Source organism: Lepus europaeus, chromosome 13 (genome assembly GCF_033115175.1).
Source record: "Lepus europaeus isolate LE1 chromosome 13, mLepTim1.pri, whole genome shotgun sequence".
Taxonomy (NCBI): domain Eukaryota; kingdom Metazoa; phylum Chordata; class Mammalia; order Lagomorpha; family Leporidae; genus Lepus; species Lepus europaeus.
The window spans coordinates 68,123,161-68,144,414 of record NC_084839.1 but is presented as its reverse complement, the minus strand read 5'-3'; the positions used below and the strand labels follow the sequence as shown (position 1 = coordinate 68,144,414).

General features: G+C 38.4%; 1 protein-coding gene across 2 annotated transcripts in view; it reads left to right on the top strand.

Moving 5' to 3' along the window:
* The window catches only part of EXOC6B (exocyst complex component 6B), a 686,378-nt gene that overhangs the window by 275,406 nt on the left and 389,718 nt on the right, over nucleotides 1-21,254 (top strand). For both annotated transcript variants that reach the window (XM_062209648.1, XM_062209647.1), the window contains exon 7: nucleotides 15,890-16,066. In XM_062209648.1, the coding sequence (XP_062065632.1) occupies nucleotides 15,890-16,066 (177 nt within the window). The remainder of the gene's footprint in view (nucleotides 1-15,889; nucleotides 16,067-21,254) is intronic.

The window sequence follows — 21,254 nt, the reverse complement described above, 5'->3', positions numbered from 1 at the left end:
CGGCCTTGTTGGAAGATTTTTATATGTGAGTTCCATTTCTTTTAAAAGGATTATAGATTTTAGAATAGAAAATAAAAGTACTATTCAGATTTTCTATTTATACTGAGTGAGCTCTCAGGGAATTTGCCCATGTCAACTAAGTTGTTGACTATATAGGAAAAATCTTTGAAATATTCCCATTTTCTCTATTAAATTTCTGTTGGGTCTATAGTGATGTCATGCCTTTAGATCCTTAAAATTTGTATCTAATACTTACAAGCTTTGGAGCTGTGATATATCTGCTTTCTTTATTTCTTTGATTGATTTTGTTTCATTTGATTTTATCTGCTTTGTGTATTAGTTGTCTTGCCTCCTTTTGTGCTTGATTATTTTTTATTGTTTCCTGGGCATTTAAAGGTAAAAATTGTTTTTTTAATGTCCTACAGCACTTCTGACACCAAATGTGCAGGTTTTCCATACCAGGCAATTGTCTAATTCTCTGTGGACTCAACTGGCTATGGTATAGTTTAACTCAATTTGGATTCTACTCAGAACATTCCCCATGGGTTGAAGACTTAAGTCCCACCTGACTGCTCCCTACTATAGGTGACAATTACATACAGTGGGTCTCTTGGTTGCCCACATTTCTGTCTAACTTGATGCAAATTGAGGGCTTGCATGCTCCCCTCCCCAGGTTTGATAATTTGCTATAGTGATTTGCAAAACACAGGGAAATACTTTACTTACTGCTAAGAGTTTATTAGAAAGGATACATTGTAGAAGCAGTCAAATGGACGATCTGTGACATCTCCAGGCATGTCACCCTCTCAGCATCTTGTGTTCACCAACCTGGAAGCCCTCCAAACTTGTTTGTTTAGATTTTAATGGAGGGCCCATTACATTGGCATGATTGGTTAAATCTTTGGCCATTGATTGGATTCTGTGGGGTAATGCTGAAAGTTTGAGTCCTCTATTCGCATAGTTGATTCCTTGGATGACCAGCTCCCATCCTCCAAGAGTCACCTCATTAACACAAACCAAGTATAGTTGAAAGAGGCTTATTAACACTCATCACTCAAATTGTAAGGGTTTTAAGACATTCCATTCTGGAAACTGGAACAAAGGCCAGGCATTACGACAGAAGTTTTTTGTATTACTTCTGTTATTTAAGAAGTTACAGGGTTTAAAACTCTGTACCTGCCCTGGAGATGAAGACCAAATATATATTATTGTGTAACAACATACAACACTGATACTGGATTGCCCCTTTACTGGGTTTCTCCTTAACCTTTGAAACAGAAACTTGCAATGCTTCTCCATTCTTTTCCTGAAATGTCTCTGCTTTATGCTTTAACAATGGATCTGATCATATTTTTAAAGTCCTTAGTTTTTTTTTTAAAGACATGGCCACAAGTGCACAAAGGGAACCCAGAGCAGGGAGCTGCATGTCACATGGCATGAACATGCTCAGGGGACAGAGGACGCCACATCTCTCCAATTAAGAGTTGTGTTGCCTAGCATTTTTGCATACCAGCTTTCTATACAACTTTTGTCCACACCCAGCCAAGGAAGCAGTTTGAGACATGTTCCTCCTGCTTTCTTATTTGAGCATAACAATAAAATCTTTCTCTTTCTCTCTTTTTAAAAAAATTATTTATTTATTTGTGAGGTACAGTTACAGAGAGAGGGAGAAACAGAAAGGCTGGTTCATTCCCCAAATGGCTGCAATGGCCGCAGCTGTGTTGACCCAGAGTGGGAGTTTCTTCTGAGTCTCCCACACAGGTGCAGGGGCCCAACCAAGCACTTGGGCCATCTTCTGCTGCTTTCCCAGGCCATAGCAGAGATCTGGATCAGAAGAGGGGCAGCTGGAATATGAACCGGCACCCATATGGGATGCTGGTGCTGCAGGCTGAGACTTAGCCCAAACCTTTCTCTCTTCAAAAGACCAGTTTCGTAGAGCTTGACTGAGCATTGAGCACGCCTTATAATAGGACTGTCATTTCAAAATAGTTTGTGGAAACCATTTAAAAGTTTAGTATGAGGGTATCTTTTCTTGTACAGGTGTGATGTTTGCTTTTATTTGGCATCAATGGACAGTATTACTCTAGGAAGTTGAGGGCACTGATACTTTGTGGTCACCTTACTCCAACTTCATAAATAGCCTGAGTTCCTTCAGGGACCTATGTAATCCTAGTGTACCCTTATTATAATAGAATATCGCTCAGGTTTCCAGCCCCAAATGATGGGTATACCAAGAACATTCTTCCCTGCTGGAACTTGACTTTTATTTCTATTTTCCAATTCTTTGGTATTGTCAAAAGTGTCATTTATCCAGTCTTCACCCCTCTGTTATTGGCAAATGTCCTCAAAGGAGGAATGACTACAAATGTTGCTCTCTCTTCCTCATGTCACTTGACTTTCTTAGATCCTGGCCTGAAAAATTTTTACCATCTTGTTAGCTTTCTGACCCCTTTAAAATGTTGAATTTTATATTTTATTCATTTTATCTTATCTAAATCTTCTAGTTTACCATTTACAGGTGTGAATGTTTCTTATAATTATCTATATTCATATCTGTCTTAATAAATTTTTGATCATTTTGTATATGTAAATTACATCGTGCCTTTCAAAAATTTAGTATAATTTAAGAACATTACTCCATGAAACTAAATGACATGGTTTTTAAACAATATTTCCTTGTATTTATATTGTTTAATTTTCCACTTTCTCCTGATCCAATTCCCTGTTAGTAGGCATTTGGATTCCTTTTTATTTGCTACATAATGACATTTGTAGATTCAGTTATTTACAGACCCTCTGGTTTATACATTTATGGAGATGTAAAACTTATTCATTCTTATTGGGCTAGATACCTGCTATGATGACAAAATTGAATTTTATTAGGGAGGATGAATAGGAATCTTTAATATTTTAACACTTGGCTTTTGGGTTAAAACTGGAAACAGAAGCTTGTGTGTCTAATTTTACATGTAGCAGTGAGAGAACATATATCCATCTGATCTTAGGAAGATTTTATACGTTTCAAATGGGTCTCTGACCTTGAGACATTTTTGTTGTCATTTTTTTTTTCTTTCTCTCTGTCTTTTTTTTTTTTTTTTTTTTGACAGGCAGAGTGGATAGTGAGAGAGAGAGAGGAGAGACAGAGAGAAAGGTCTTCCTTTTTGCCGTTGGTTCACCCTCCAATGACCGCTGCAGCCGACACATCTTGCTGATCCGAAGCCAGGAGCCAGGTGCTTCTCCTGGTCTCCGATGCAGGTGCAGGGCCCAAGGACTTGGGCCATCCTCCACTGCCTTCCCGGGCCATAGCAGAGAGCTGGCCTGGAAGAGGGGCAACCGGGATAGAATCCGGCGCCCCGACCGGGACTAGAATCTGGTGTGCTGGCGCCACAAGGCGGAGGATTAGCCTGTTAAGCCACGGCGCCGGCCTATTTGTTGTCATTTTTTATTAACTTTGTTCTCTTTTTCTTCTTATAGAAAGCCTCCTTTTTGTAGTATTTTTTTCAAGAATATGACTTCATTCAAGAGGATCTTATAAATAAATGGTGTTTTAAAATTATGAGACTCATTGCATTAAAAGAACTCATAAAACACAACACAAAATATACAGTTATTAGAACCACAAATAGAGTGTTAGCTGTTTTTCTAGCTCTATTTAATAATCAGCTTCTATTGACGATCACAAAACAGTAAATTAGTTTGTTTTTCTTTTCAAAACATTGCTAGTATCTCTGGTAGATAAAGATAAGGTATGTAAAAATTACATTTGTAGACAATTCATATTGGAAATTCTAATAACTTCATTTTGATTAAAAATCTTGCAACTTCTTCCTCAGCTTTTGTGTCATTTGTATCAGTTTTTTTAAAATTAGTTTTCATAAATTAGATATCATTTGTAATATTTGGTCTATCATAAATTGGCTACATTCCAATTTTTTTTTTTTTTCCCTATAGCACTTTTTCAGGAGCAGTTGGGAAGGGTATGTTTTCTCTGTTCCTAGCTCTCTTCCTAGCTGTCTGCTGTGGTTTATCAAACTCAAGTTTGGTAGGAAATTAAGATCAGCTGTTTCATTTTTGTGAGCTTAGGTCATGACTGTTCTGTCAGGTCTTTCATAGGTTGACTAAATTGCAATTATGCTACTCCTGTTCTGATAGCACTTCTTTTTCTTATGATTTATTTATTTATTTTGAAAGTCACGGTTACAGAGAGAGAGAAGAAGAGACACAAAAAGAGATCTTCCATCTGCTGGTTCATGCCCCTAGGGACCGGCACTGTGGCATGGCTGGTAAAGCTGCCACCTAAGACACTCGCATCCCCTATGGGTGCTAGTTCAAGTCCCAGCTGCTCCACTTCTGATCCATCTCTCTACTAATGACCTAGAAAAAGCAGCAGATTATTTGGCCTCTGCCACCCATGTGGGATACCTGGATAAAGCTCCAGTCTCCTGGCTTCAGTCTGGCACAGTCCTGGCTGTTGTGACCATTTGAGGAGTGAACCAACAGGTGGAAGATCTCTTTCTTTCTGACTTTCTCTGTCTCTTTCTCTCTTCCCTCCCATCCTCTCCGCTCTCCTTCCTCTATAACTCTGCCATTCAAATAAATAAATAAATAAATCTTAAAAATAAAAGGAGTGGGCCGGTGCCGTGGCTTAACAGGCTAATCCTCCACCTTGCAGCGCTGGCACACCGGGTTCTAGTCCCGGTCGGGGCGCTGGATTCTATCCCGGTTGCACCTCTTCCAGGCCAGCTCTCTGCTATGACCCGGGAAGGCAGTGGAGGATGGCCCAAGTGCTTGGGCCCTGCACCTGCATCGGAGACCAGGAGAAGCACCTGGCTCCTGGCTTCGGATCAGCACGATGCGCCGGCTGCAGCGGCCATTGGAGGGTGAACCAACGGCAAAAAGCAAGACCTTTCTCTCTCTCTCTCACTAATCACTCTGCCTGTCAATAAATAAATAAATAAAATAAAATAAAATAAAATAAAAGCAGTGAAAGCCAAACCTGCTGAAAAGGTATTTGGTTTAACAAATAAATAAATAAAAATAAAAGGAGTGGATAATACAGATATGATCATTTTGTTCGGATACTCTTCTTAACTGTCTACCTTGGCTTATGAAAATGCATCTTCTGGCTTAGCAGGAACTACTGAAAAATTAAGAAAATACTGCAATATGGAAAAAGAAGACAGTGAGCTCATTTTGTTTTATTTTGCCTACTCTCTGCAAGTTGAGAGAATAGGCACTTTCATAAAAAACTCAGTATTTTTTAACTCTTGATTATTTAATATAAATTTTTAATGTGAACAAACCAGACTTTAGAGACCTTAATTTCTGTGATTTTTCTTTTTTTTTTTATGCTATTTCCAGGGGATATAGATTAAGCACAGCATAGCCAACTTACTTTACTTTCTTATTAATATTTCTATTCTATTGAGTCTCTTGATAGCTTTTTTCAGACACTTTTAGAATGTGAACATAAGTTTTGCATTGTCATAACTTGCATACTTATATACTATTATGTTATCCATATTAATTTTTTAGATTTTATTTGTTACCAGTAGTTTATGCAATGTGTGAATGGACCATGATCAGTTTTTCTTTATGTGGAGTGTTTTCTCTATCAGAAGTTGTCTAATATGCATTGGAATTCCCTGTCTTTGGTTTCATTAGTAATCTCTATGATCTTTGACTTATGTTCAGCAACTTTCCTGGAATCCTAAGATCATGCTCCATAGTCAAGGTAATTTAGAGCATGGTGGGCATATGCCCTTGCTTTCCTAGTAAACCACACTGAAAGGTAAGCCAAAAATTGTCTTCCCTCATCATTTCCCTCTCTTCAGAGGGCATCTTGGCATATTGCCCTTGACTTTCATGTGGTCTTTGAGTTTCTGTAATCTTTGAGTAATAATCCAGAAGACTTTATTTAAACAGAATGTTTAGATCTAAATATGGCTTTCTAACACATAATTTTTTTATTCAATCCCATGTCAAATAAGTTACATCAGATCTGTTAAGTTATTTTTTGGTGCAAACACATGAGGAAAAAAAAAGAGATTAAGTGGATATGGGGAGTTAGCTTCCAGTGACACAGTATGCACCCTCATAACAATTTATTTTCAGAGTCCCTTAATTTTGCTAGGAGAAAACTACTTTTCAGATGAGTACTGCATTGCATTTGGATCCAAAGAAATGACCAAGTAGATCTGCATATCCTGCTCCTTGCCAAAACTTAAATTATTCTTTTAATGGAAGAATAATTTTTTGTTTCTGAAATAAGTGCTTAAGTGTGTGTGTGTGTTTTAAAATATTTATTTATTTATTTGAAAGTCAGAGTTACACAGAGAAGAGAGGCAGAGAGAGAGAGAGAGAAAGAGGTCTTCCATCCAATGGTTCACTTCCCATTTGGCATAAATGGCTGGAGCTGGGCCAATCCAAAGCTGGGAGACAGGAGCTTTTTCTGGGTCTCCCATGCAGGTGCAGGGGCCCAAGGACCTGGGCCATCCTCCACTACTTTCCCAGGCCATAGCAGAGAGCTGGATTGGAAGTGAAGCAGCTGGGACTCAAACTGGCGCCCATATGGGATGCTGGCGCTTCAGGCCAGGGTGTTAACCTGCTGAATTGAATACTCAGTATGTACTGCTGAATATTTTGCATTTTGGTAATACTTAAGAAGCTAGAGAACTATGTAACACTTGGTTGATGATGGTAGAAGGAAGGGAAGAAATTTGCTTTGCACTTAGAACTATAGCTTAAGTTAACTGAAATACTGTGGATATTAATTATTATAGGGGTTATTAATTTTTTATCAAGTATTAATCAGAAAGTTATAACACTCAAAAATGTATCTCTTCATTATCAGTTTTTTCATTTTTGAAGTCTGAGAATGATATATTCAACAGTTTTTTTTAACTGTGTTTTTATGATTTTGAGTGTTGTAATAATAAATAAAATCATCCCTCACTATCTTTGGGTGATTGGTTTCAAGACCACCTGCAGACACCAAAAAAGAAAGTGGTGTGGAATTTGCATACAAGTAAAGCACATCCTCCCATATACTTTCTGTCATTCTAGATTATTTATAATACCCAATACAATGTAAATGCTGCATGAATAGTTGTTACATAGTATTGCCTAGGGAATGTTGACAAGAAAGAAGGTCTGTCAATAATGTTCAGTACAGAGGGATCCATTGAGGGCCTAGCTGTTTAGTACATCTCAGCATTAATGAGACATTTTCCGTTCCCTTGGTAGAAGCTGAGGAAGAAGATCCTGCTGCTATGGAGGCTGACTGTAAATAGAATTCAAGGCTCTAGAACTGTTTTATGAGGCTCCAAATCTTCATTTTTTTTTAGTGAATAAATTAAAATCATGTAGGATCACACAACTAGTTGGCTTGTAGTTAGGAATGTAAGGGCTGTTATATCCAGTGTGTTTTTCTTCTTGGTTTCCTTATTGTTCTCTCACAGCAATTAAAAAAATTTTTTAAATAACTCTGGAAAAAAAATCTGTCAGTTGTTGTGACCGAATATTCAAAATTGTAGCCGAATTGGATATTTTTTCCATGGTAGGTTACTCTCAAGAGAAAAACCTAACAGTATATTTGAAAGGAAATGTTGGATACAGATATTAAACATAGTGTTTTTAGGATTGAAAATATTTGTGTTTTGGGGCTCTTAATAGTGATATTTGATTTTTTTTTTCTTTTAGGTGTATCTAACATAATTCAATATGTTCACTAAATGGACTCTTACTATCTGGAACACAAATGCCACTTTGTAACAGATATTTTCTTAGACACTTCTTGTCTATTTGCCCATTCATCCCATCCTTCCCCCAGACCCTGGAAACCAGTAACTGAAATGTCCATCCAAATTTCTTACTTTTATTGTTTTCCTTCATGACAAAGGGTTGGTTTTTGCATAGCACACATTCCCTGAATTTTTGCTTGCCTGGTCTTCTCTTTTTCCTTCACTTTCAAATGATAATTTTTCAAGTCCTGGTTCTTGGTAGTAATACTTAGAAAAGTGTGAGGCTAGATCCCCTGGAGTTGGTTTTTATTTCATTTGAAAGGCAGAGTGATAGTGATGGAAGTGGGGGTGGGGCTGGGGAGAAAGGTATCTTCCATTCCTTCATTCTCCAAATGCCCCAAAAAAGACAGACCTGCTCCAGGCTGAAGCGAGCTGGGCTAATCTGAAGCCAGAGCTAGCAGCTCCATTCAGGTCTCCCACATGGGTGGCAGGAACCCAAAAACTTGGTCCATCATCCTCTTGAGCTGGTGTCAGGTTACATGAAGTGATGCTTCCAAGTCTGTTTGGAATTGGCTGCTGATACCCTAGGGTAAGAGGTGAGGCTGACATGATTTGCTTGGGGCACTAGTGGCTTCCAGTACAGAAACACAATACTTCACTAGTCCAAGTGATCAATTTCAGTTCACAATTGATCACACTGATAGGTCTAAGGGTCAAAGGGATCACACAAACAAGACTAGTGTCTGCTAATACTAACTGATAGAATAAAAAAGGGAGAGAACGATCCATCATGGGAAGCGGGATATACAGAAGACTCATAGAATGGCAGATGTCCTAAATAGCACTCTGGCCTCAGAATCAGCCCTTAAGGCATTCGAATATGGCTGAAGAGCCCATGAGAGTATTGTAGGCATGGAAAGCCAAGACACTCTTGGAAAAAAAAAAAGAAGACGACGACCTAAATGAAAGATCTCTGCAAGTGAGATCCCAGTGGAAAGAACGGGGCCATCAAAGAAGGAGGTACTTTTCTCTGAAGGGAGGAGAGAACTTCCACTTTGACTATGACCCTATCAGAATAAGATCAAAGTTGGCGAACTCAAAAGGCTTCCATAGCCTTGGCAACTCATGACTAGAGCCTAGGGAGATTACTGACGCCATAAACAAGAGTTTCAAATAATTGCTAAGTCAACAACAGAAGTCACTGTGTACTTACTTCTCATGTGGGATCTGTCCTTAATGTGTTGCCCAATTGAAGTAATGCTATAACTAGTACTGAAACAGTATTTTACACTTTGTGTTTCTGTGTGGGTGCAAACTGATGAAATCTTTACTTAGTATATACTGAATCGATCTTCTGTATATAAAGATAATTGAAAATGAATCTTGATGTGAATGGAATGGGAGAGGGAGTGGGAGATGGGAGGAGTGCGAGTGGGAGGGAAATTTGGAAATTTATATTTACTAAATAATAATAAAAAAAGAAACAGAATACTTGACATGCATGCACATGCAAAATTTGAATCATAATGTGTGGTAATGTTAGATGCCATTACTGACTGCATTTGCATATTGCTGAGGCTAAGATGCTTCCTTATGAGATGTGATGAAATAAGATTCCTATCTCATTTTCAGAGGAAGAATGGGGAAGAATTTATACTTTTTAGCATTTTTTTCTTTGATTTAATTCAAAGTGCTTCACATGTATTATTTCATTTAATTGTTGTATCAGGAATGAGCTACATTTGATTGATCTTGTTTTTTTGTTTTTTTATAGATGGGAGTATTATTCAGAGAAATAAACCTGCTCGAGGTTATAAGAGTAATAAATTGCAGAACTTATATTTAAATACCAATATTAGTCTAGGAAACATTTTCCCCACTGTACAGTAATTACATTAGGCCCAAATTATATGCCCAAACTTCTCTTTTCAACTGGTTTCTGATTTTAAAGATTATTTGTATATACTCCTCTATTCCACTAGAGGTCAGTATTTGGTTGATAAACACAGGTTCCTTTGACTGTTGAGTCTCATTTTATACTTTTGTTATTATTGTTGTTATTATTACTACTACTTGAAAGGCAGAGTTGGAGATGGAGGGAGAGATCTTCCATCCATTGATTGACTCCCCAAATGCCCACAACAACCAGGGCCAAACCAGGTCAAAACCAGGAATCTAGAATTCAGTCCTGATCTCTCTTGAGGGTGGCAGGGACCCAACTACTTGAGCCATTACCTGCTGCCTCTCAGGGTGTGAATTAACAAGAAGCTGAAATTGGAAGCAGAGCTGGGACTTAAACCAGACATTCCAGTATAGGATGCATAAGGGTCCATTCCAAGCAACAGCTTAAATACTTTCCCATACACCTGCCCTTATTCTCATTATTTTAACTTTGAATCTTATTGCTAAGTATCCTTGGAAGTTGCATTCCACAAGAAAATATTTTTTGTGGTATATATAGGATGTAGTATAGACACATTTTGAAAGTTGTAGAAGTTTTACTAGTGACTCCCTGGGTTAACTGTCCAGATTACTTAATATTTTGTCTTCTCTCCCCAACACCTTCTAATAAGGCAAGAGAGCAGCAAATCCATGTCTTTATGGGTATCTCTCTCTCTTATGGGGCCAAATTATTTCTTACATGGATTCATTTTGTTGTCTATTGCCTTCTATATGTGTTAGTATGTGTATGTTACTGTGTCTTGATTTGGAAGATTCTAAAAATGGTAAAGTGTTTTTCTTATTGTCAATTTTTCAATTGTCAATTTTTTCAATTGTCAATATTTTCTTATTGTCAATGAGAGAAGAGTTGCAACGGAGGTGCTTTGCTGTCATTTTCACCTCAGTATCCAACAAGTTTACTGAACTCATCTGCGTTCTGCATTCAACTTACTATTTTCCCTGTTGCTTGGAGAGACACCACCAACTAGTCATCAAAATCAAAATTCTTCTTGGTGTTACTGTTATTAGTTTACTCTCTTGAATGTACTACATTCAAGTCAGTGATTTCTGTTACTTTTATGACTACTACCACCTTAATCCCGCTTCTCATAATTGTTCTTTGATGATTATAGATCACTATTAGTTTTCCTGCTTCCAGTCTTTACTGTCTCCTAGGTGGCCACTGCTTTTCTCCTAGAGGATTGGGCTGAGTTGTAAAGTTGATCCTGTTACTCTGTTGCTTAGCTTTTGAGACTGCTTTATATGGCATCTTTATCTCTCGTTAATCCATTATAACCTTTGCTCTAATTATACCAAATTACTATTACTCCCTGGATGGATAATTTTTTTTTTCTTCACATGTGGCCCTTTCTCATATATTTCCTTCTGGAATAGTTACCCTTTCTGTCTATCTCTGTGTAGAAAATCATACTTAAATTTAAGAGCTGTGTTTGGTACCTGTTTTTGTGTGAAGCCTTTCCTGAAATCCCTCCAAGTAGATCTCCTTATTTTCTCCATTGTCCATTGTTGTCTGTGTTTATTTTTATTCTTATACTTATTGCATTGAAATCCAACTTCTTATGTGCATATCTTCTCCCTGTAATAGGGTAAAGTGAGGTTCAGGAGTCACTCCATCTTTTTTCTTTGTACCCACACTGGTTTGAACAAAATTAGGAATCAAGAGAGGAACCATCACATCTGGGAGTTAGGCAGTGAGAAAAAGCTTTCTGAAGTAAGAAGAATTGTAGTTGGGTTTTAGAAGAAGGGTTGGATTTAGGCAAGGAAAGGTCATTGGATAGAGAAATGACCAAAGTAAAGGAACAGAACTGGAAAGATGCCTAGTATCTTAGGAGATGGAGTCTGATCCCTGTGGAAGATTCATGTGGAGAGTTCTGGATAAATGCATTGGAAAACTGGATTCTGTTTCAAGTATAGTGAAATCCAAGTGGTAGCTTTTGGAATTTGGACTTACATTTATTTAATTTCTTCTCCAATCTCCTTCATGCTTAACTGGCATGATGAACTATGTGGTTTAAGAAGCCTGGCTACAGCCACTGGCAGAGACTGAGATGGGCAGGTGATGAGCTTCACTGTAGGTGTGTTGGAATTGAGTTGAGAACACACAGCAGTAACAGGAGACTTCAGATGTTCTGCTGGATCTTGGGAGTGACAAGAGCAAAGAAGGATTGTACATAAATCATGTTCAGTTTTGGTGTTTTTGGAAATCAGAGAATATATGTGAGGGAATCTTAAGGAAGAAGTGGTTAAATGCGTTAGAAATTCACAAAGAGAATGAGCAACTGAGGGAAAAAATATATAGAGATGCTTTGTAAAATGTAACTGCTACTTGTGTGCTTTGTACCCTTCTTCTCCTAGACCAGCTTCTTCAGCACAGATTGGTCAGCTGCTGCTTTTGAACATTTTTATAAGGGTTGTCTCTGGAAAGATAGGATAAGTGGTCCTGGTAAAGCAGCTGAACATGTTGGATAAGAACTTGGAAGGCCTTTTACTACCCTGTCCCCCAAAAAAGCTTTATTATCACATTTTCAATTTTTAAAAAATATTTACTTATTTATTTGAAAGTCAGAGTTAAGCGAGATTTTTCATCTGCTGGTTCACTCCCCAGAAAGCTGCAATGGTTGTCGCTGGGCCAGGCTGAAGCCAGAAGCCGGAACTTCCTCTTGGTCTCCCCCATAATTGGAGGGGCCTAAGCACTTGGGCTATATTCCACTGCTTTCCCAGGCACATTAGCAGAGAGCTGGATCGGAAGTGGAGCAGCCGGGACTCAAACTGGTGCCCATAAGGGATGCTGGCATTGCAGGTGGTGACTTAATCTGCTATGCCACAATGCTGTCTCCCCACAGTTTTATTTTAATATATATTATATATATTTATATGCTTATATTTAATCTTTCCCCCTTCCTGCCAGTTCCAAACTTACATTTTGATTAGATAGTGATTTCATTTGCATCTGTAATTTGAATATCTGAGTACCTATTTCATTATTCTGCCTGAATTTGATGTTACCTTGGCTTGGTAGATCTGCCCTGAATGTGCCTTTGTAGTCTGGTGAAGACTTGGTGCTTTAGAATATGGCTTGAGCCATTTTGATATTTAGTGTGGGATTCTCCATCTTGGTTTGCAGATTTGGCACAAACTATTTTGTACTCCTCTAAATTGATAGAAAAATCAGGTACCACCTTAAAAAAAAGTATAAAATAACTTCCATAAGATACCCTTTAGACTTGTATCATTTCAAGTTTAAATAGCAGTACTTAGTGTGGCTCCTCTTAATGGTTTTTGGCAGTCATATTATTGATTGAAAAAAGAAAAATAATTAACTTGGGGTTCAGTAAAATAGACTTACCTGTAAACGGCTCTGGTTTTACTTGACTAACCATACACAGTTAAGGGAGCAAGGGAGCTCTCTAAATTGAGAGCTTGCTTTTGTTAATAGGAAAACTTTAGAAGGTCTCCCTTCCTTAGTACCTCTGCAGAGTCCTTGATGCCTTTGTGTAGTTTGTATTGAAAGTGGGGAATGCCCTTTTAGTTTTGAGAGGAATAGAAAGAATATTTTATTTAATTTAGGACCTCAAATGCTTGGAGGATATGTGTATCTAATGTACAAGTCTAAATTAAATGTTTCTGGGTGCCTGTCTATCTTTGTTACTGAAACCGTGTTTTCTTTCTTTCCTTTTTTTTTTTTTTTTTTTTTTTTTTTTTTTTTTTTTCCTGTAAGGCAAATCAACTGGCAATATGCAGAGAAACAAGTTTGTCCATTGATTCAGATCTCTGGAATGTAGATTCTCTTCATTTTCTTGGCAGAAGCAAGCTCACATAGTTCAAGTTCTTCTCAGTCCTATTATAATTGTCTCACTTGATCAGTGCTTGGACTAACTTCTTATGCTTAGTATTAATCTTGAATTCCTTAATCTCATTCAGAAACTTTGGTGATTTTTTTTTTCCCCCAACATTAATTTCTTCTTGTTGCTGAGGAGAAATATCATGTATTGATCAAAGAATGTATATTCTGGGAGGCTACCTGCTCAAACTTTTTATCTTGGCGTGATAAGAAGTGTCACGGGAAGCAACAAATTGAGGCTGGTATCACAGGTGGTGAAAGAATTCACCAGAACAGTCTGAGTGAGTGAGCAGAGTTAGATTGATTGAACAAACTGCCAGAGAGCAGTGGACAGATAGGACAGCCAAAAGTTGGTTGCTGCAACACACGCTATAATCTGAGGAGTACATTTGTAATAGCAGCTTCTTTATCCTCAGGGTGAGTTTTCTTGTGGGCTAATGAGTTCTCCCAATTAGGTAGTTTGTCTTTCTAGGCAGAGCTGGGGCATTTGCATTGTTCCAGTTGCACCTTTCCCAGTTGGCAAGCACCCCTGGGGTGACCCTCCACACTGACAATTACATTTGAAGGAAAAAAGGAAAATTTCATTGGGAAATGGTTTTGGAAGGTGCTGGGTTAAAACAAATGAAATAGATGTTTTTTAAGACTACTCCCAGCTTTTATTCTGTTAATGTGCATTGTATATCTGCAAGAATGCTACACTGCTGGTAATGTTTCACCTTGATATGACCTCAGACTTTTTTTTTTAAGATTTATTTATTTGAAAGCCAGAGTTACACAGAGAGAGGAGAGGCAGAGAGAGAGAAGCAGAGAGAGAGAGAGAGAGAGAGAGAGAGAGGTCTTCCATCCGTTGGTTCACCCTCCAGTTGGCTTCAATGGCTGGAGCTGCGCCAATCCAAAGCCAGGAGCCAGGAGCCAGGAGCTTCTTCCGGGTCTCCCATGTGGATGCAGGGGCCCAAGGACTTCGGCCATCCTCCACTGCCTTCCCAGGCCGTAGCCAAGAGCTAGATTGGAAATGGAGCAGCCGGGTCTCGAACCAGTGTCCACATGGAATGCTGGCGTTTCAGGCCAGGGTGTTAACCCACTGCACCACAGTGCCAGCCTTGACCTCAGAATTTTTATTTGGGAAGCATTTTTGTCAGGCTTTGTGGGACCATTAGTATAATAGAAAGAGCACCGATCTAGAATTCAGGGGATCACACTTTGAGCTTCTAATTTACTTCTCACTCATGAGCTGTGTGACTTCAAACAAATCTTTTTGTCTTCTAGCCTCAGTTTCCTGAGTGGTGTCTCATTTTGCTTCCAGTTCTAATACTGTGTGGTTTAGCATTTCCATTGTTGACTCTGAATAATCATACTTTGCCCTGTTTTGTGTCTATTGAAACTGTATTATCATGTTGGCTTATTTTATTGGACTGGGGATTATGCTTCCTTTTCTATAAAAGTACAGAAGAAGAAATTCTTTTTTAAAAAATTTATTTATTTGAAAGGCAGAATAATAGGGAGAGATGAAGAGAGGGCAAGGGAGGAAGAGAGATCTGCTGGTTAACCCTGCAAATGACTGCAACAGCCAGATCTCAGCCAGGCCAAAGTCAGGAGCCAGGAACTCCATTCTGGTCTCCCACATGGGTGTCAGGGGTTCAAATGTTTGGGCCATCTTCTGCTCTTTCCTAGATGCATTAGCAGGGAGCTGGATTGGAAGTGGAGCATCCAGGAGCAGCTGGGACTAGAACCAGGGCTCTGATACAGGATACTGCAGCTTAAACTTCGGCACCACAATACCAGCCCCATAAACCCTTTTTAAAAACCTGTTTTCCACAGAGCATGGTAGTAGAACCCTGTTTACCCAAAATTAGAACCAAATTACACTCTTAAAGTAATTCATTTTTCTGTTTACATTTTATTGATGTCTTACATCCAGGTAGCTATCTTGGTGGGCCCCTTAAGCTTAAATACATGAAAAGAAATTATAGGCTTCCCTTTCTCCCTAACTACTATGGTTTCAGTGTGGCATTTGTACAAATCTCTCGACTACTTAGGCAAAAATGGTAGATTTCATTTTGTGGTGATTTAGTAGGCATAACTGAAAAGTCTTATGATTATATTGACTATCTTTTTTCTGTGTTAACTTAGAAAATGAGTTATGTAGGATAACTCCAGGTTTAAAATGTAGATATTAGTATGTTTAGTTTTATTTCTGGAATTAAAATTTATATTAATGTATAAATTAAAGCATTTTATTATAGTATTTTCTTTTAGCTAGCAATTTGTTCAAAATTTGAAGTTCATTGAAAGCTTAATTAACTTTGGTCTCCCCCTGCCCCCATCTCTGTTTTTCTTATCCTAGGCTCAACAACAAAGAAACCTGGATAACATCATTTTGCAACAACCCAGAATAGGTAGCAAGAGAAAATCTAAGAAAGATGCCTATACAATCTTGGATACAGAAATAGAAAGTACTAGCCCCAAGTCTGAACAGGATTCAGGAATTCTGGATGTTGAAGATGAAGAAGATGATGAAGAGGTAACTAACCTTTGAACTGGGAAAGTGAGACTATTTTTAAGTTTAAAGATGATATGTTTGAGATGTAATGAATAACTTATCTGTGTAATATAGTTTGTGTGATCTTGATATTAGATGCCATTTCAAATAGAGCCCATTTTGGGCTCTAAGGAAACTGAAAATACACCAAGATAATTTAGTTTCTGATTCTTTTGAAAAATTTAGATTGTGTTTATTTTTTGAGAGGTAGGAGACAAATTTCCACAATGGCTGGGACTGAGTTGGGCTGTAGCTGGAAGCTGGGAACTCAATTCAGATCTCTCATATCAATGGTAGGAATCCAATTACATTAAACCATCACTGCTATCTCCTAGGGTCTGCATTAGCAGGAAGATGGAGTCAGGAGCCAGAGTTGGATATCCAACCCAGCAAATCTAATATGGCATGTGGATAGCTTAATCTGCATCGCAACCATTAGGCTGATACCCATCCCAAATTGAAATTTTTTTAAAGGTGTATTTTCATTTCATAAAGACTCAGGGTTTTTTATTCCATACTGACCAGATATTACCTTAGGGAAGTGTAGAGTCTATCTGATCTAGAGACAAGAAGTCTAGATGAACTCTGCTGAAACTGGAATGGAGTTCCTGACACCAATAATAGATGTTCTTTCAAAAGGCAACGAGTGAACAAGTGGTTTTCAGTGCCTTCAGTAAGGGTTCATATTGGAAATATAAAAAGATCCCAGAAAGTCAGAGTATATAGTTCCTTAGGATGTCAGTGTGTAAGTGATTACAGGATCTCTGGGAATTTTATGACATATGTATAATCTCCTAGATTAGTTCTGTGTATTAAGCAATGAATAAGATTAAGTGGCTTAACTAGTAAATTTTTAAAATTCTTCTTTGTTGTTAAAAGTATATTTAATATGATTTTGAAAATAAAATTATGTGACAGCTGAGATTTTGCATTAAATTGTTTTTTTCCCTAAATACTCAAGCATATACATATGCTGAATCAGTTTCTTTTTTTTGAATGAATTGTTTAGGAGCATGAGCTTTGAAATCAGGTTAACAGACTGTGTTAAAATCCCGGCTCTGCCATTTTATTTAAAAAATATTAATAATCATGTTATTTATTTTCAAAATGGCTACTGACTGTGTGAAGAGCCATTTACTCCTGTACTCAGTATCCTGTTGTATTCAGAAACCTGTACTTGTCTCTTTTCCACTGTTTCATTTCTCCAGATAAAACTGAGCTCACTGTTTCTGCCCTATCATTGTCTCTTGTATCCTTATTACCTTCCTTGCTCTTCTCTCTCCCCAAAAACTGTGCCCTAAAACTGGCCACTAATTTTGTAATCTTAGATAAATTATTTAATGTGTTGAACCTAGTATCTTCATCTATTAAGTAAAGACAGGAGGCCGGCGTCGCGGCTCACTAGGCTAATCCTCCGCCTTGTGGCGCTGGCACACCAGGTTCTAGTCCCGGTCGGGGCACCGATCCTGTCCCGGTTGCCCCTCTTCCAGGCCAGCTCTCTGCTGTGGCCAGGGAGTGCAGTGGAGGATGGCCCAAGTGCTTGGGCCCTGCACCCCATGGGAGACCAGGAGAAGCACCTGGCTCCTGCCATCGGATCAGCGCGGTGCGCCAGCCGCAGCGCACCAACCGCGGCGGCCATTGGAGGGTGAACCAACGGCAAAAGGAAGACCTTTCTCTCTGTCTCTCTCTCACTGTCCACTCTGCCTGTCAAAAAAAAAAAAAAAAAAAAAAAGACAGAAATCTTTACTCTGTAGGCTGGAATCCATGTCTGTTCCATAAAAGGTGATCAACAAATGTTACTTTTTGTTCACTTTCACGACTTTTTCTTTGCTGACTTCTGTTTTATATCTCTACTGTAGTATGCCTGCCCAGTTATCATTATTGTTTTAATTCTAAAATTGAATTGGTCCAGTTTAAACTGTTGGACTGAAAATCAAATAAATTAACTATGTATCTCAGTGTTAGCATCTAAGTTTGGTTAAATGTCTGAGAGACTCTCACATGTGTCAAGTGTTATATCCTGTGATATAGTGTTCATTGTGATGGGTACACACTTTGGCAATTTAAGTGAATAATTATATTTAGCTAAAGTTTATAATTTACTAGGATATATTTATTATCTATATGGGGCATAGTAACAGTTAACAATGCTCCAGAGTTTCATCCTAATCTTTATTGTACTTGGATAATAAGAACTAATAATCCGTATTAGAGCCAAGAAAAGTCTTTCAAGTATTGTCTTATGCACCCCTGTAGAACAAAGGAACCAGCCAGTGGCCTGATCAGCCATGGATAGAAAGGGTAGAGAGGACTTGATCCCCTTGAGTATTTTCTAGCATTCTCTCTTCTTGTCTGGAATGACTGGTATGTTAGGACATGGATCCACCCTGGAGACTGGACTGTAAGATATTGGACTCATTATGGAGAACTAGTTACAGTAGTAGTACAGTAAAGCATCAATCTCAAGAAAGACCAGTTGGCTCCTTTTATTTACATTTTGGATACCCATCAGAGAAATAAAAGTTCATCAAGCACTATAGCTTATGGAAGCAGGAATTGCACTTATTATCTTCCCATGGATAATGCAGACCCTGAAAGGTGTGTATTAGATGATAAGATCAAGGAGTGAAATGCATACATAATTCTGTGTCTCTCTGAGAATCTTCTGGGTCATACAGACTTTGAAAAATATGTATTTGGTGATGTGATCAGGGAATGAAGTGCAGATGCCATTCTTACGTATCACTGAGAACCTCCTGGATAGGAACCCATCTTATCACTAGCTCACCGAAGATCTTGGTTAATCTCTTAAATTTTTGTGCCACACTTCTTCTTTACTTTGTCCTGTGAGGTCCAGAGAAGATGATGAGAGTGAGACTTGTAAAATGTGTTGGGGTTTCCTCATAGAGAAAGTATTGTAAGAATGTACTTGGAAGTTAGTATTTTTAAATAGTCCCATATCCCAAATCAAACAGAATTCATATGAGAGATTTGCTGATTGGGCTCTTACCACAAGAATTCATCACTTCACTGTCATCTAATGGCATCCTATCTTAAAAAATGCTACCTTATGTTTATTTACTTCTCAGTTTGAATCTTCTTCAAGTGCACATTCTCAATCTCAAACCTCATGTAGAGAATTATTTATTTAGATGTCTCCAAACTGGTTTCTTGGCATAGTTCTTGCATGGTGTGAATAAATTCTTCAGATAAGGTCTTTCATGACCCACTGTGACGTTCTGACCTTCATTCTTGTCATTCTTCAACAGACCTCTTTGAGAATAGCATAGTTTTTGAAATATTGTGACTGACTCGGTGAGTTTGGTAGCTGTGGAATAGAATCTCATAGGGCAGTGGTTCCTAATATATTTGTGGTAATGTGTGAGAGTTTGATAAAAAATATATGGGAATATTTTCATAATAAAATGTACATACATTCTGCATGAAATTTCAAGGTATACATGAAATTCTTGTCACCCAGGACCCAGCTAAAAACCCATGTATAGAAAAGTGCTTCACGAACTTTAATACGTGTAGAAATTAGGTGGGAGTCGTATTTAAACTGCAGATTCCCATCCTACAGGCTGAGAATGAATCTGATAGTCTGCATTTTTAACAAGATATCCCAGATGAGAATGGCACTTCCTACCCCTGGAACACTCAAGCCTGTAGAGGGTCTTGAGGAAACTTTTTTAGTGCCATCATAAGAAATACCATGAATGTTTGGAGCCCCTGTGGATTTGCCATTAGTATGATTTAAATTTTTCTGGCAATAAATTCAATACTTGAAGAGAAAGTTGTATTTTACTTTCTAAAATATATTGCTTCTAAGAGTTACTAGTATTTTTAATAAAATTTTTTTTAACAGGCAGAGTTAGACAGTGATTGAGAGGGAGACAGAGAGAAAGGTCTTCCTTCCGTTGGTTCACCCCCTAAATGGCCGCTACGGCCGGCACGCTGCGCCAATCTGAAGGCAGGAGCTAGGTGCTTCCTCCTGGTCTCCCATGTGGGTGTAGGGCCCAAGCACTTGGGCCATCCTCCACTGCCTTTCCGGGCCACAGTGGAGAGCTGGACTGGAAGAGGAACAACCAGGACAGAACCCGGCTCCCCGACCGGGACTAGAACCCGGGGTGCCAGCGCTTCAGGCGGAGGATTAGCCTAGTGAATATTTTAATTATAATTTAGTTTAGTTATGCTCTTATTCTCTGAAATGAGAACTTGTCCTGTGGAAACATACTTAATACATTCTTTGAGTTAAATGACATTTTTAGGCTATTTGCTGTTTCTTTAGCTTAATGATACTTCATTAGGAGATTAAAATGACATGGGTAGAGAAACCAAAACACCTAGAACAGAGCTTTGCACATTGTAATCAGCTAATGCTTTATTAAACTAAAATAACATGTCTGTTAGAATTGGGAAAACTTTAATGGTTTAGGGAAGTGAAGATTAAGTCCCGATTGTCAGTTGTCATCCTGGGTGGAAGACCAACTCACATGGTTAAACCAACTCACCCGTCTCCCCCAGTTTTGCTGAGAATACCAGGGTCAGTCTCTTAATGATTGTTGAGAAGTGTTGCACAAAAAAAGTATTCTCTAGTAAAATTCTCTCTATAGTTTTATTTTTGGTTATTAATGAAAGGGTCACAAGCAAGATGAGGTTGGTTTTTTTCTAATTGTATGTTAAAGCTGAATTAAAAGCCACTGGTACTGTGGCTATTTAACCATTTTTGATCAACCACTTAGCTCAGTTGATTTTCAATGGGAATATCTGTGACTAGGGGAATTTGGTTTGAATTTTCTACCGCCCTGTGCCATATACAGATCTTAATGTTGTTCTCTAAATATTCAGATAGGACTCAATACATTTTTTAAAAAGATTTATTTATTTGAAAAGCAGAGTTACAAAGAGAGAGAGAGAGTGTGTGTGTGTGAGAGAGAGTCAGAGAGAGTCTTCTATATGCTGGTTCATTCCCCAAATGGCCTTAGTGTCCAGAGCTGGACCAATCCAAAGCTAGGAGCCAGGAGCCAGGAGCTTTTTGTCCGGGTCTCCCACGCAGGTGCAGGTGCCCAAGGACGTGGGCCATCTTCTACAACTTTTCCAGGCCATAGCAGAGAGCTGGATTGGAAATGGAGCAGCCAAGACTATATGGGATGCCAGCACTGCAAGT